We start from the raw sequence: 17,598 nt of genomic DNA on the forward strand, positions 1-17,598 counted from the left end.
TTTCACCAAAGACTAATCTAACAATGTACTTTAGCAATTAATGATTGCACTTTTGATTAGTTTTTCTCATGGCAATATTTATCGTGCGTTATTAACAATTATTCAATTCATTAACGCTCAAAGTAATCGTCACCTGTTAAAAAGCTTAATTTTTGGGCTATAACAGGAAATGAGTGAGTTAGCTGTTTACTAAACACACTTTTACGACTAAATTCACGTAGAAAATAAAACTCCAAATGACTACGAATTATATAAATCCTTATCACTCCTACTAACATTGGGTATGGGGAGTTCCTAAAACTCCCCGTTGGTTGAGTCATAATAAAATGAGTCATTATTATGTTAAGTCATTATACAGGGTGGGGCAGAGTGGACTCCCTAGTTTCAATCAGTCGCTGAAGAGCGTGCGCGCGAGTTAGCGGAGTGGGAGAGGTTTCATGTGGTTGGGGGAAAGACGCCATTGTTAGTAGTCACCATGCCGTAAACTAGCGAGCATCGTGGTTTTGTAGTCGAAACGTTCTTTAAAAATAAGGATAGTGTGGTGGCGACCCAGCGTGCATTTCGTAGACGGTTTGGTTTGAATTGTCATGATAGTGTTCCCGATGCTAAAACCTTAAGGAAATGGATTACAAGTGTACGGGCGACCGAATCTGCAACTAAAGGTTTACAAAGTTCGACCAAGGACCTTGGAAGCCCTTAAGGAAGCAATTAATTGTTGATGTTATCGCTGGAATAATGCCAGATATGCTGCGTAGAGTTTTTGAAAACTTCATTGAACGGCTGAATATGTGCATCGCTCGTGAAGGTCTTCACCTGGACGATATCATTTTTAAAACTTAATGAAAAATAAATGGCATTGTATTTAGATTTCAGAAATAAAAAGCTTTTGTAATAATCTTGTATGGTTTTTATACAGTTAACCGATCAAATCAGGGAGTCCACTCTGCCCCACCCTGTATTTAAAACGTAATCCAGAGTCCAAAAATGTTTTTAAAATGCACACGATCTATATTTGATTTTATTGTACAAGTACTATATGGTAAAACAAAATTGATTTGCTACATTTTATACGCTTTCATCCACATAGTAAGCCCTTTACTTAGTTCAAAAACTTCTTAGACTTGGCTGGGAGCCAAACACAATATTTAGCTCCTTCGTAACATCACATCTATATTAATTTATATTTTTCCTAAAACCACTTTCAGTCACTCAAATATTGCAGGAGAAGTAAAATAGTACATCTGTGTTCAAGCATTAACTGGAATGCTTACACTATCATAAACCTGACTGTTAGTTATAAAATACCCCCGTCGCAGCAAACCTGCAGACAAAGCGAATTTCAACTTGTCTGATTACATATTTACTCAAATATTTCCATAAATAAGACATATTTATTCCCAATTTAAATAACATTATATTTAACGAGTGCTTAGGTTTGCTGCTACAGGGAAGGTAAACAGTTTTTTTTTACCAAACGTCAATAGTATAGGATGAAATAAATAAATTTGCCAAATTTGATGAACATATATCCATAAACAAGTAAACTACAACAGTTTTCATTTTCTCCATAAGAATAACATGAAAATTTTAAATTGCATTTTTTTGAATTTTTTCCGTAACCATTAGGCATACAACGATGCTTCAATATACTAAGTTATTTCTTTTTTTAAGCTCTACATAATGATTGGGATTGGGAAAGAAATTCCAAAATTTTACGTTTTTATGGTCAAAAATGGGAAAAACCCATTTTTACCCCATAAAACCCCCCATAAACCCGCGTTCCCATGGTCCGATCATGCTGGTTCGCGAACTCGTTCGAATAAATGTAGGTTTACACGTTTATACCAAATTTCATCAAAATCGGATGATTTTTGTTCGAGTTATCGTGCTAACGGACACACACACATATATATATATATAAATACATAAATATATATATATATATATATATGCATTTGAACGGATGGTGTTTTTGGTCTCTGGGGACCTCAAAACGAAAAAGTAAATCGGTCCCGGGTCCAGGTCTTACCATAAGACCTACGGTAGGTAATAGCTTATTCCCCATATGGGAAATTCGCTAATAACACAACACTTCGCAAGTGTAGGTACAGTAGAGTCCCGCAAACTCGGCACTCGATAACCCGGCAGTCTGGATAGTGATTTTTTGAGTCCGAGTTAAGCTGGATTCAAGTCAGCTTTAGTCAAATTATTCGCAACTGGTACTAAGGATTTGTTGTACTATATCTGATGACTTAATACTGACTTGTAATATAAATATAAATAAAAAAAGGTGGTTAAAAAGCTAAATTGTTCTGATTTTTGTTAATCTGGTATACCATCTTCTATATATTAATAGGCAAGCAAGTTTCTTTAAAACCTTTTTTCTCAGCTCGTGTGCATCGCAGGGAAAATCCACGCTTACTGTTAGAAAGATGTTTTCCTGTAGATGTGCAGAATCCCTTTATAAATTAAAAAAAGGCTAAAAAATAAGCATAACAAATTAATTTAAAAATAAAAAATAACGTGAGCCTAATGGGTTGTTATGCAGGTGACGAAATAACAACAAAATATAAACAGAAAATCAAAACAAATCGAAGAAATTCCAAACACATGTTTTATTTACAGCGTAGGGTGAAAGTAGGGAAGTCTGTAGAGACATTTAGTGCTGCCTTGGGACATTGCATAGTTTTGTTTGGGGTTTCGACCACTGGACGACCTCTAGTTCATATAATTGTGTACACTAGATTATTTCAAACATAATCCTTTGGGCCTTCATGTGTACGAAAATCGGAAAGTATGACTGGGTCTCAAAAACACATAAGCGTTGTATTCAAGTATACTTGGAGAGCACCTAGAGTAAACGACGCTCTACGTCAATAAATTGTCTGTAATATAGAATGATCATTGATCGAGTTTTTGGTTCCAACCTAGGCATCTTTTCATATCGAGAATGAGCGCGTCGTATGACTCGCTAGAGGTTCCATCCCCAGCTCCCTTGGGTGGGTGGGGGCTAATTAGCATTACTTGGTACCAGGAGATTGACTTTTTGGATGAGGTTTTTGGAGCAATTGAATAAGTAATTGAAGAGAATTGCTATGTACTGAGTAAAATAATACAATGAAGGTAGTAAAATACTAATCACTGTGGTCTAATGCAACCCAAGGTTTTTTGATACACAAATATTAGGGGGGAGGGGGTGGATTTGGCGGAGGTTTAAATTGTATACACTTTTATAATTTATTCCTTGGTTTGAAAACAAAGACTAGAAACTGTGAAAGTCCTTACCACGGTGGAAGACAGTGGTTCAAGAACTGTTGGGGGGGGGGGGGGGTTTGATTATACGGGGTTTTAGTACCTCAGTCTAGCCATCCTGCCAGATGTCAAGTATCTAGCAGGTCTGGAATGAGTGACAGTTGACCTTTGAACATGTAGTGCCCAAAAAAGTGCTTGAATTTTTAGAAAATCCACTAATTTTAATTTTTTTAAGGGTTTAAAAATTTTAACATGTCTTTTTTGGGATTTTTCCTTCGAAGTTGGGAGCTTTATTTTTTTAAATAAAAACACGTCAAAATTCCAGGAATTTTATAACATTTTAGAAGTAGGGAGCTTTTTTGGGTCGAAGGGGTGTGATTTTTGGAAAACGCCTATAAGGGTTTTGAAGACAATTTAATTCAGAACCATGAATATTCTTTCAAATCTTTGCTAGCTCTTGCCGTTTTTGAGTTATAAAAGTAAAAAAAACGTGTTATGTCGTTTTCAAAAAATTTTTAGAGTGGGTTGTTTTAAAAGGTCATTCATTTTAGGCACCTTACTTTCAAAGTTGGGAGCATTAAAAGAACAATTATGTCCGAAAAAGTTTAAAAAATTAAAAACACGTAAAAAATCCGAGATAAATTTTACAAATTTGGAAGTAATTTTTTTGAGATTTTGGGAAAACCTATGTGTCCTATGTGTCTTTACAAAATTTAATTCCTGACCAATAAAATTCTTTTAAATCTCTTCTAGCTCTCGCCGTTTTCGAGTTATAGCCGTTCAAAAAAACACGTTTTGTCGTTTTCAGATATCCACCATTTTGGATCTTTAGGTGGGTTGAGATTTAAAAATGGGATTTTTTGGAAATGTTATCTATTATATAAGGTGACCTTCCACTACTGTCAAATTTGAAGTCTCTAGCACGTTTCTAAATGGTTCAGACGACCATACCAAAGACGGAAATTTCCAATGTTATTCTCCATAAGAATGACGTGGGGGGAGGGGGAGGGTTAAAATTTGAAAATGTAACTTTGCAGCTTTTTTGAAGTGGAGTCGTAGCAAATATACAGTTATTTTATGGGGCTAACAATTTTTCTTTGTCGTATTTTTACCTCCCCTTTAATATTATATAGTGTTGACTAAACATACTAAGTATTTAAAATTGTTACTATTAAATGAGGATGAATATTAAAATTGAAAAAGGTTCTGAACCACTTACTAAATTACCTAATGCCAAAGTTGGTGGGCTTTTAACAAACCCAATTTATACTTGGTTGATGCTGCCCCGGTGTGCACTTACGCGAAACACTCCACTTAGAGCTCTCTTATTAGATCACAGAAACAATTAAACTTCTGATCATGGCTTGTTACGTGTCTGTTGATGTTGACAAGATAATTATAATACTGTAACTAACATATGTAAATGCCTGATTAACTGTGCATGGCATCGACAAGGTAATTTAATAGCTTGACTAGGTTATGTAAATGCCTGATCAGTGATGAACTGTGTGTAGATATTGAGAAGATTCAATAAAAATAGTGTGCCTAATACAGTGTATGCTTTTTGCTTATTAGTGCAAGCAAGATGGGAAAAATCATTTTCAGACACCTTTTTTTTTTAATTTTAGTAGGAACATATATACTACAATTTAGTCCAGGAGCAAACTGCACATATCCAGCTTCCGTGGGATTTTTTGTGAAGGGAATGTGTGACTATGTGGAATCTCTTTACTATATGTCACATAATGGTGTAGTACCGGGTGTTTACCCTCAAATTGCGGGGTTTGGTTTTTATGACGTCGTAAATCCAAGATGGCCGCCATGTGTGACATCTATTCATTAAATTAATAATAACTCTTTTCAGAGTAAAATAATCGAATTTTAATTTACACCATTGAATTTAGCTAAAAAAATCAAACAATTTAGTGTTTTGAATCATTGCTCTGTGACCATTGGTTACCGAGATATTGAAGGCGGTAAACACAGAACATTGTCCCCATGTTATCCTTATGGGGAAAAAATAAAATTGTATATCTAGCTTATTACTCAGCATATCTTTAATAATAATTGGCATGTGGCTTCATTTATTAGAGATCTACTTGATTATGGCCTAAAATCCCCCATTTTTACATTCCCGTGGCAGCAAACCTGCATACTAACTTCCAATGTTATTCTTATGGATAATTTTTTGCATGCTTGTTTATGAACATACGTGTTGAGAAATGTTATTGAGTGGCCCCATTTTAATTATTTATTGAAGCATTTGCAATTCGTTGAGTATACAGGTCTGCTGCTACGGGTAGGTATGCTATAAACTAATTACAGGTATTAGAAAATAAAATAAATTAGACTATAGTTGTGAGGCATATCTAATTTTGTAGGATTTTGAAGCAATTGTATGATTGTTGGCGATAGATAGGTAATGACATGTAGAACCGTGTACTACCGAGTATTTTGTCTGAAAGTGTGGCCAGGCTGGTGTTTTTGGCCGCCATATTGGATACGAATAACTTTTTTATGCAATGCTAGTGTTGTGACACATCATTATGAACTAGATTTTCACGCTGATTTCAATGCTGAAATATGTTTTTAAATATATTGTTTTGTTTGGATGATATATTAAAAAAAAAAACTCTCCCCCATACATTTCTTACGGACGTTTCGTACTTCGGACATTTTTAAGATAATTTTTCTTATATCTCCAGTTCCTATTAACGTTTGCAGTTCGTTCTAGTCTTCAGATATTCAGTGATGTATGAGCTTTCATTTGAGCTATTGATCTTTAAATTCGGTCGAGTTAGAGCGTTAGAGTCGAGCTACGAACCCTAACACAATATTAAATTTAACTTATTACAAATCCGTTGTTATTAAAAGATGTATATCTCGGGTTGTTAATACGTCACTAAGTTCTTCCTGGTCTCAAATTACTTGGTTAATGTTTGATTTTACATTTTATTAATCACTGAATGAAATCTGACTAAGTTATTTTTAAATGAGTCATGAAACAATAAATTATTTAACATTAAATTATTTTTATGTCCAAAACTTTCTTTGGTTAAAGACATACAGGGCTGGTCATCAGTGTTACAATTTTTAGACGTGGAACCTCTTAGTCTTATATGCCTCATCACACATCATTTACTTTGTACTCACACCAAACAAATGTTGTAACCCTGATGACCAGCCCTGTATGTCTTTAATTGCTTTAACCAAAGACAAATTTCAAAATAAAAATAATTATTAATGTTAAATAAAGACCCATGACTAATTTTCAATTAGTCAGATTTCATTAAGTGATTAATAAAATTTTAAACCAAACATTTACTGAGTAATTTGAGACCAGAATGAACCTTTTGCCGTATTAACAACCCGAGATATAAATATTTTAATAAAAACTGATTTGGAAAAAGTTAAATTTAATATTTTGTTGTAGTGCATAGCTCAACTCTAACTCGTCCGATTTTAATTATCGATAGCTTAAATAAAAGCCCTTACATCACTAAATACTTTAAGACTACAACGAATTGCAAGCGATAATAAGAACTGGATATATGAGAAAAATAATCTGAAAAATTATCAAAGTACGAAACGTCCGTAAAAAATGGGGGGAGTTTTCATTTCAATATATCTTCGAAATGAAAAACGATATTTACACGGTTTTTGGAATTGAAATTAGCGTAAACATCTATAGTTTATAATAATGAGTCACAACACCAGCATTACATTAAAAAAAATTATATTAATATCCAATATGGTGGATCCAAGACGGCGGGCCAAAAACACCAGCTTGGCCACACTTTCAGACAAAACACCCGGTAGTACACGATTCTACATGTCATTACCTATCTATCACCACCAATCATACAATCACACGAAATTACATATGAACCAAAACTATAGTCTACCTATTTTATTTTATTTGATTCCTATAATTTGTGAGATTTTTTATAGCTACAATACCCCCGTAGCAGCTGACCTGTATACTCAACGAATTGCAAATGCTTCAATAAATAATTAAAATGGGGCCACACATCATAATTTCTCAAAGTATGTTCATGAACAAGCATGCAATAAATTGCCCATAAGAATAACATTGGAAGTTAGTATGCAGGTTTGCTGCCACGGGAATGTAAAAATGGGGGATTTTAGGCCATAATCAAGTAGATCTCTACTAAATGAAGCCACATACCAATTATTATTAAAGATATGCTGAGTAATAAGCTAGATATACAATTTTATTTTTTCCCCATAAGGATAACATGGGGACAATGTTCTGTGTTTACCGCCTTCAATATCTCGGTAACAAATGGTCACAGAGCAATGATTCAAAACACCAAATTGTTTGATTTTTTTTAGCTAAATTCAATGGTGTAAATTAAAATTCGATTATTTTACTCTGAAAAGAGTTATTATTAATTTAATGAATATATGTCACACATGGCGGCCATCTTGGATTTACTACGTCATAAAAACCAAACCCCGCAATTTGAGGGTAAACACCCGGTACTACACCATTATGTGACATATAATAAAGAGATTCCACATAGTCACACATTCCCTTCACAAAAAATCCCACAGAATACAGTTTGCCCCCCGACTAATTGGTTTTGTATAACTTATTGTTATGGTATCCATAAGGTCAGTTGCCTGAACATGATTTTAATTAAGTAATGTAATTTTGGTGAAAACTGAATAATACTAACACTCAAATAATACCTTAAACATTATTTAAAATTGGCCGAATGCAAACACATATTTACAATTAAACAAAAATGTATAACTGAGATTAGTTGTTGTTCTGCAACACGATAGTGAGTTGCTTTTGTTCCTTACAGATCATTCAAAGAGACTCTATTAGCTGCATCAGGAGACTGTTTATCAGTTTACTGGAGCAGGAAATTGAAAACACTTTCAAACGTCAAAAACGGGTGGCTCTGCAGAGAGAGTGCAACGTTCCTCTGAGAGAGAGAGGTTCTGATTTTATGTTTTTATAACAACCTTCACGCTGTTTAACCATAGAATAATGTCTTTGCTAGAGTAAAAACATATTTCACTAACCCAAATGTACCTATTCTCATACATAAAATGGAATCTCGGAGTACAGTATGATTACTTAAACTAGAATGTAAAAAGATGTGTTTTCTTTATAGGATACAAACAAATTCCTCTGTTCATAGATTGCATTTTCTTTCTTAAACCTGTAAAATAGGAAGCTCGATAATATAAAATACTTATAACTTTGCACTAGAAGAAATCCGTTAAAAGTTGGCCCGTCAATACAGTGTGTTAAGCTCTTGGTAAGTTCAATCTCGTTGGCGTGATATTCACCTTGATGTCGACTTTGGAGAACAAGATTCCTCCCTTAAGCAGTTTCTACACGACACAGACCATTATGTCCTATACTACACACCGTCACTCCTGATAGGCTCAATAGACCTAACTGATTTATAATCTTGCAATTATTACAACAAACACACAACAGATTAGTGGGATCATAGTAGGCCTAAATATTTCTTATTACCTAAATAAGAAATATCTTATTGGCCTAAATACTCTTATTTTTACAAAAATAAATATTTTTCCCTACTAGGATAATTTACACACTGTTCACCACACTAATTTACACACATCATCATCATAATCATGATATTGAGTTCTTTGAATGGATTTATATTCAGATTTATAATTAGTGACAATATAATATGTAACATCTTTGAATGTGTAGTAATAAAAATCGTCAATCTTGAATCACGTTTGCAATACCTTCATGCATAAATTACTATGTTGCCATCGTATATCTAATTTTAAGTTTCTACAACCAGGGCAATTATTCATGTATTTTTTTTAAGGAATTGGTCCAAAGCTAAAGCTATCTTCTTGTTACCATCTTAAATCAATATATGCATCACATCTTAACTTAGTAGTACTATACTAGCCCAATAGCAAAAGAATTTAGATTAAGAATTGATCTTTGCAATGATAGAAACAAATCAGCATCTTGGGAGTTGAAGTTGAGCTTTACAAACTATTAAGCCACCCTGTCAGTACATCTGCTAAATTATTGAATGATTGTGGGGTTAGTTTTAGACACTTAATGGTTTTTATAAATATGTAGGCAACAGGCCTATTTAAGAGGAAAGTTTTAACTTTGATCGAATAGTCAATAGTAGTACACTATACTGGACACTTCAATCCACACTTTTATAAAGAAACACAAAATAAAATACCTTGTTTCTATAGCAGCAAAATAAAATCAATATATTGTATACAAAATTGTAATTTTAAATTTCCTCACTTAAAAATGTCATCAAGGCTAGCTTTTATGGCCTTAAGGTCATTATTAAGATCCCGTAATCAACTTGCACTTCTGAGACAAGTTCAAGTAGCAGATAGTTCAAGTCTTGCGTCCAAACCAGTTCTGCTACCAAGAAGCCAACAACCATTCACTATCCACAAGTCTCTAGAGATGACCCAAGCAACTACTCTGAGTCCTACTGATGTACACCTGCGAGGACCTTGCCCCCCTCCACCACTGAAGTGCCCCCCACCTCCCTGCGCCTGTCCCCCACCACCTGAGGTAGTCACCATGGGCCAGCGGATGGTTAGACTCATGTGGTTCCTGACCAAGCTAGGAGTGTACTTAGCCGTGGTCAAGTTCACCATAGACGAGGGTCTCTGGGGCAATAGTCAGGAGACTGAACAACTCGCACAAAGGATAGGGTTGCTGTCTCAGGCAACCGGGGAGGATAGTAAGGAGGCAAAAGAGGTAACAGAAATATTCTAGTAAAGTAGTAAAATACATGCAGAAATAGACACCATTGTTCAGAGGTCTATTTCACAAACAAACGTCAATTTTTGTTTGATTTTGATCCTAGCTAATTCACAGTAGCTGGCCACGTTATTTGTTTGGTTAGCTGTAGAAACACGATTTATTTGTTAAAAAATCATTAGGTTTTAGTATTACGGTATTACTTAATTTATGCAACGCTTGATTTAAAAAAAAAACTAAGTTGCCAGAACTAAAATGTTACTGCGAGTGATATTATCATCTAACCTCTTCTCCATTATCCATCACTAGATCCCACCCCATCCCCTCAATTACATTTTAACAAACTCGCAAACACAATATAAATTAAATTACGTTGGTTGAAAAGATCCCCTTTGGAGAAGAGGTCCTGTAATACTGTTCTGGTTCAAATCATACTATGAATATAATGTATCTTCTATATTACAGACAGCTGAGACAGGGGTTTTCAATGATAATACTTGGATGGAAAGTAAAAAATGCCATTTTACCGACTACCTCTTTAATAAATTAACATACAAGTATTGTTTTTTTAAGCAGTAACTTGGAAATAACAGCTTGGTAATAATAATTCGGTTTTAAATGTTAAATTGATATTCTAAACGAATAAGTATTTTAAACAGTTTACCAGTTTGATTTTACTGCATACCGGTAGTCTAGGACTGCTATGGTAAGTGAAATGAGGGGACGTGTTTATAAAACTACTCAGACTAATATAAATATAGAACAAACAAGAAAAAATCTACTAGTACAAGAAAAAAAAACTCGAGATGAGTTTGCCCTCCAACAGGGGGAAAAGATTGAGTACTGGTACCTACAGTATATTTTTGTCAAAAAGTATACTATAAGTATACTACAAGGCAAACAAGAATTACCTAAATGGATACTCCAATGAAAATAGAGTCAAAACTACACTTTACAAACAATCTAAAAGCGAGTACCTAGTTTGGACAAATCACTTGCAATATATAAAACAATGAGGTACAGTTTAGTCACTATGTGAAAGTATAAATACAACTATAGGGCCTGCCAGGTTTAAATGAATTACTGTAGTATATACAACCATAAAGTCAGATGACAGGACTACATACAACATTACAAGAAGTTATGAACACTCGTCTCCTCCTTTCACCATCTACCATCTCTTCCCTCCCTCTCATATATTTAAAACTCACTATAACACAATATAAATTATATCATTTAAGAAAGTGTATAGATATAAAGTCAGATGCCAGGACTACAACATTACAAGAAGTTATGAACCCTCGTCTCCTCCCTTCACCATCTAATCCCTCCCTCTCATATATAACACAATATAAATTATATCATTTAAGAAAGTGTATAGATATAAAGTCAGATGCCAGGACTACAACATTACAAGAAGTTATGAACCCTCGTCTCCTCCCTTGACCATCTAATCCCTCCCTCTCATATATAACACAATATAAATTATATCATTTAAGAAAGTGTATAGATATAAAGTCAGATGCCAGGACTACAACATTACAAGAAGTTATGAACCCTCGTCTCCTCCCTTGACCATCTAATCCCTCCCTCTCATATATAACACAATATAAATTATATCATTTAAGAAAGTGAACTAACTGTTTGTAGATCATACACTTTAAGGAAATCGATGGAATTTCCTTAAAAGGTACTTTATATGGAGTTGTTTAGTTTTCCTAAAGACTTGAATGCATATAAGGTAAATCTTAGTACCTACTGTGTTGGATTGGCAATACTCTTAACAAAAAATCAGAATTATCAAATTAAATTAAACTCAAATGTTGTGTACTATTTGTTTTGTGAGGTATACGGAAAGATTGTGCCGTATACACAGTATGGTATGTTTCTGTATAAGCACAGCTTGCAGGAGTGTATAGTATAGTCCGTCTCTAGTCCCCAAGAGAGTATTGTCAACAGCACGTGTCTGTATCTGCAGCAACTCCATCTAATCATGTGAAGCACTACAATATTATTGTCCTGCACACTTGTTCATAGTTCATACTAATATTACAGTTGAATCTTGTACAGCTCCCAGGTTACTGTTTAGAAACAAATTTAGAGAATAGGTAACCTCACAGTTTTAATCTCGGTAGTTAAGTAAAAACATTAACATCTGACAACTGTATTGCTTGATTAATTGGTGCTGGAAATATCTGTGTTGACTTGCAAAGTGTTGTGTTTGCGATAGTTTATAAATTACTGTACACTGGTATAAGGATGGAAATACAGTAGCTTATTGTCTTTAATATAAAAAGATTTTAAGCTTACACATGAATGTTTACTTTGTTTAATTTAACACACTATCTAATTAAAAAACATACAGGCTTTTAAAGCTGACGAATAATATTGTTATATTCTAGCACTGTGTTATGATTTTCAGGGTCAAGATGGTAAAGGAAGCTCATCATCCCCCAAGGTGTTGTGGAACAAGTTGGTTTTGAAGGTTGGAGAAGTTATTGGTCTGAAACCATAACTTGACTCTAGTAAATTATATACGTTTTGTTTTAAACTTTATAAACTATTTAAAATCTATATTGCATGTGAAAGGCTTGAATATAATGATTTAGTACAAAATGTTGTGATATCATTGGCTAATAAGTTTTAAAAATTGTACCATCAACTCATTTTAGCGAATTCCCATATAGGGAATAAGCTATTACCGTAGTACTCATGGTAAGACCTGGACGCGGGACCGATTTTTTTTTTTCGTTTTGATGTCCCTAGAGGCCAAAAACACCATCCGTTCAAATTCATATATATATATGATATATATATATACGATATATATATATATATGATATATATATATATATAAATGGTTAAGTGTTTAATGTATTTTGAAGTTTGAAAATGGACTAATGTCCGAAACATGTCACTTCTTTTTATAAAATATAATATTCAGGGTGCTCAGTTGTACTTATTTACTTAAATATTTAATATATCAGCAGCCCTAATAAGTGAACACCTAAATTAAAATACTTATACAGGGTGTCCATAAAAAACGTTTCAGGACTTTGGGAAATGAATCCCCATACTAAAAGGAAGAAAAAAGTTTATGGGAAGGTATATCCGAAAATGCATATTGACCCAGATATCCGCCATTTTGTTTTTTATACAAAAATATTTTTATCTGTGAAGTTTTTTATTCGACGATTATGAAATTTGGTATACATGTTAACATACACAAGACCTATAATAGAAAAAATAATAAAGTTGTTCCGATTGTAAATTTCAAAATGGCGGCCGTTTTAATTTTTCTAACTTAAATAACTCAAAAACGGCTAATTCTACAAAAAAATGCCAAGAATACTTTTTTTTAGCATTTTTAATTCTCTATCAAACGATACCAAGATCAAAAAGATCGGACAAATGATAACTGAAATATAACGTTTTTTGTGTAAAAATAAGGCAAAAATTAAGGGTTCCCCGACTAACTTTGCCTTATTTTTACACAAAAAACGTTATATTTCAGTTATCATTTGTCCGATCTTTTTGATCTTGGTATCGTTTGTTAGGGAATTAAAAATGCTAAAAAAAAGTATTCTTGGCATTTTTTTGTAGAATTAGCCGTTTTTGAGTTATTTAAGTTAGAAAAATTAAAACGGCCGCCATTTTGAAATTTACAATCGGAACAACTTTATTATTTTTTCTATTATAGGTCTTGTGTATGTTAACATGTATACCAAATTTCATAATCGTCGAATAAAAAACTTCACAGATAAAAATATTTTTGTATAAAAAACAAAATGGCAGATATCTGGGTTAATATGCATTTTCGGACATACCTTCCCATTAACTTTTTTCTTCCTTTTAGTATGGGGATTCATTTCCCAAAGTCCTGAAACGTTTTTTATGGACACCCTGTATATATATATATATATATGTGTCCGTCAGCACGATAACTCGATCAAAAATGATCCGATTTTGATGAAATTTGGTACAAACGTGTAAACGTACGTTTATTCGAACGAGTTCGCGATCCAGCGTGATCGGACCATGGGAACGGGGGTTTACGGGGGGTTTTATGGGGTCAAAATAGGTTTTTCCCATTTTTGACCCAAAAAACATAAAATTTAGCAATTTCTTTCCAAACCATTTTGTAGAGCTTAAAAAACAAATAATTTAGTATATTGAAGCGTTATTATGCGCCTAATGGTTACGGAGAAAATTCCAAAAAATTTTAAATTTAAAATTCCCATGTTTTTTCTTATGGAGAATAAGTAAACTGTTGTAGTTTGCTTGTTTGTGAACATATTTTGATCAAATTTGGAAAATGTTTTTATTTCTTACTAACTATTCACATTTTACAAACAAAAAAAACAGTTTTACCCTCCCTGATGCAGCAAACCTAAGTACTTGTTAAACTAATTCTATTTAAATCAAGAATAAATGTTATATTTTTAAATAGACATTTCACTGTAAATCCAATCAGTCAAATGGAAATTCGCTTAGTCTGCAGGTTTGCTGCGGCGGGGGTATTTAGAATTAAATTTCAATTTATCGATTCATTGGCTTTAAATAGAATTAACTGTGTATAATTATTTGAGTATGTAATCATCCTTAAAGCTAGAATACAATGGAAACTCCATGTACAGTATCTAAACTTAAATTTTTTTAATTACAATACAAAATTGATGGTAAAAGAAAAGAAAGGGTTCACAATAAAAGTTTACAAAGAGTGGGAAATGAATTTACTAAATAAAGCTTTAGGCTTAGCCTATTACAATAATTCTAATTTAGGTTCAGGGATTAAATTGCATGGATCTTTATCTCAGGAGGGTGATCTAGCACTTGAATTTAATCTTGTGATTATACAGCCTAATTTAATTTTGTTTGGAAATATAAATTTATGTTAAAATAATTTTCTGATTGTTGGATTAAAATTCTGAATGAGATTCTGCTAATTTCTTGACTTTGAATGTAAGTACAAATGTTCAAAAATTAGGCCTAGAAATGTTCTAATGGCTTCCAAGGAAGGAAAATGTTTACTGGAGTGATCTCACCAAAATTATTGTCTTCTTCACAGTTAAATTTCTTGATGTTGTAATTATTAATGTTTGTAACAAGGAGGAATCTTCTTTAATCAAATTTCACTAATTTATTCCAAATAACTTATAGGCACTTTTTTATAAATTTTGATATTAAAATATGAAGTTTACAATTTACATCTTCACATTAGCTCAGCTCTATTGGAAGTCAGGAAGGTTTGATGCATTGTTGCACTCCACATGTCAATGCTGACCTGATCACAGAAAATTGTAGGCCACTGTTCACACATATATTATAAAAATTTTCATTAGCTAGAGAGCTAAATTTGAATTTTGAAAAGTTATTTAGGTAAAATTACATTGAATTTGAAGCAATTTTGTTACAAAGAGTTAAAGGCTATTATATATATCCATGAAATTAGGTTATTAGAAAATTTTCTATATTATATTGTATTTTTTGGATCAATTACCTATTGGTCTATTTGGCCATATGTTATTTAAGGTTTGATAAAGGGAGATGGATTGACGTATTGATAAAAATAAAAACATACGGTAAAAATTAAATTATATTTTATTGAAATATATCAGTGAAAATATTGAATTGTTACAAGTAGGCTACATGTCAGTGACATTTTGTAGCTATCAAAAACATTACGGTAACACTTTTACTTAGAAAATGTTCTAACAGAAAAACATTGTGTTGACTTGACAGTAAAACTAAAAATACTGTATACATCTGATCCAGAAGTTAAGTCTTAGTGAAATTCATAGTCGTTGAACAGGAAAAAATTACTTAATCTTCTGGATTCTTTGCTTTAAAGCTGCACTCTGTACATCTTTTGTGATGATAAATGTAGTTTTATGTAAATTAAATTAGTACTGTAGCTTAATTAATAAATCAAAAAGTAAACAAATAAAAAAAAGTCAAAACAATAAAAAGTGCCTGAAAGTATGTGTAAGTGTTAATAGACGTAATTTTTTGTACTTTCAGGTAATTTAATAACACGTACGACGCTGATCAAGAAGTTATTTAATAAAAAGTAGTACAGTAATTTATTATAGTGAATTTTGTTCTTAACAATTTAAAAGTTACTTACAGTACAATAACAAATTCTGTCCATCCCATCATTGATACGATTGATCCTCTATTGCCACTAAACTAACTTGCACTACTAACAAGAACAGTGACAAATAACTGGGGTTTTGAATGTGACTGGAGTAGTGCTCAGTAAATACATGCAGAGAACTTGTTTCTACAACTTTTTGAACTACGGAACTAGAAGTGTTATAATGATAAAATTAATATCCAACCGATGCAGTGCTTTTGTACAAAGTCATGTGATAGGACTACAACATTACAATGAGTTGTGAACCCTCATCTCCTCCCTTGACCATCTCTTCCCTTCCTCTCATATAAATTATATAACGTTAATCAACAAAATTTATTATTTTGTCCCAATAACAAAACATTTCGTTACAAAGGCAGGTTGGAGATTGTTGTATCAATTACATACAGGGTTTTTTTTTATTAAAAACTTGGATGGAAAATAAAGTGTACCAATTTATTTACTTCTATTGGCAGGCTCTCATACATGTATAATATAGCAGGTTACAAAACCAAAGAGCACATGAAAATATGCAAATAAGTCTTGTTTTAAAACACATTAATAGCATTTTAATAGTAACTATAAATAGTTCTAGAGTATAGAAACATTTTAATAGTAATGAATAGTTAAAATAATATTTCTAAATTAGTGTTTGTTCATATATATGAGAGCCTGCTAATAAAGGTACACCAGGATTTTAATAAATAAAATATTGCATTTTTATTTCAGTAGTGTTTTATTCAATTCATCCATATTAGGAATTCATAAAACAATGTCTGAACTTTAGCAATTAATACCTATGATATATAAATGCAATTCATCTGGAATACAAATACTGTTATTTATGAACAATATATTAAAACTAAATTTCACAGTTGGAATGCTGAGAATGATTTGTGCTCTGTTAGTTCCCTACACTCAACAGAGAACATAATTTAACTAAATGACTAGCATATTGACTAGGAATCTTACAAATTCTGTTGCTAAGCGACTTTATGCCTATGACTTAAGAACTTAATGTGATCTTTGTAAGCACTGTAGGAAAACATTCTACCTACAGTACTTTTAAGATGAGTTACCAATTGAGGGTTTTAATCAACAGCAGTGAGTGCCTCCCGGAAGTATAGTGGGGCATGTGCTGTTTATCAAAACACTTTGATTTCTCAAGGGAATAATCTTTGTGCAGGGTGGAACCTTGGCCCTAATGCCTCAGTTACCTAAATAAAATTAGTTTGTCTGTAAATAAACAATTATATCAATATTTACAACAAACTGGGTAGACTAATATGATTCAAGACTAGTATTGTTACTATTGTCATGAACATTTTCAAATCATCCACAAATAAATGTTAGCTTTGGTGTAAGTGTAGCGAGGTAGTCTTGTATCCTAATTTAATTTTTAGAGAATCCCAAAACATTGTTTGGACTTTATCTGAAACAT

The 17,598-nt window shown here is 32.7% G+C and overlaps 1 protein-coding gene across 1 annotated transcript; it reads left to right on the top strand.

Moving 5' to 3' along the window:
• Positions 1-9,511: 9,511 nt before the first annotated feature.
• Positions 9,512-12,637, top strand: LOC128988081 (uncharacterized). Its single transcript, XM_054409278.1, has 2 exons — positions 9,512-10,018; positions 12,444-12,637. The coding sequence occupies exons 1-2, from the start codon at positions 9,554-9,556 to the stop codon at positions 12,534-12,536; spliced, it is 558 nt and encodes a 185-aa protein (XP_054265253.1). The 5' UTR covers positions 9,512-9,553; the 3' UTR covers positions 12,537-12,637.
• The last annotated feature ends 4,961 nt before the right edge of the window (positions 12,638-17,598 follow it).

Source organism: Macrosteles quadrilineatus, unplaced genomic scaffold (genome assembly GCF_028750875.1).
Source record: "Macrosteles quadrilineatus isolate MER2022 unplaced genomic scaffold, UCM_ALF_1.0 Scaffold_2__2_contigs__length_208266976, whole genome shotgun sequence".
In the NCBI taxonomy this organism is placed as follows: Eukaryota; Metazoa; Arthropoda; class Insecta; order Hemiptera; family Cicadellidae; genus Macrosteles; species Macrosteles quadrilineatus.

Bases quoted from the DNA above. Each gene is read 5' to 3' on its own strand.
- LOC128988081 (XM_054409278.1), top strand. From the start codon at position 9,554: ATGTCATCAAGGCTAGCTTTTATGGCCTTAAGGTCATTATTAAGATCC. The intron at 10,019-12,443 runs GTAACAGAAATA...TATGATTTTCAG, and splicing joins ATAGTAAGGAGGCAAAAGAG to GGTCAAGATGGTAAAGGAAG.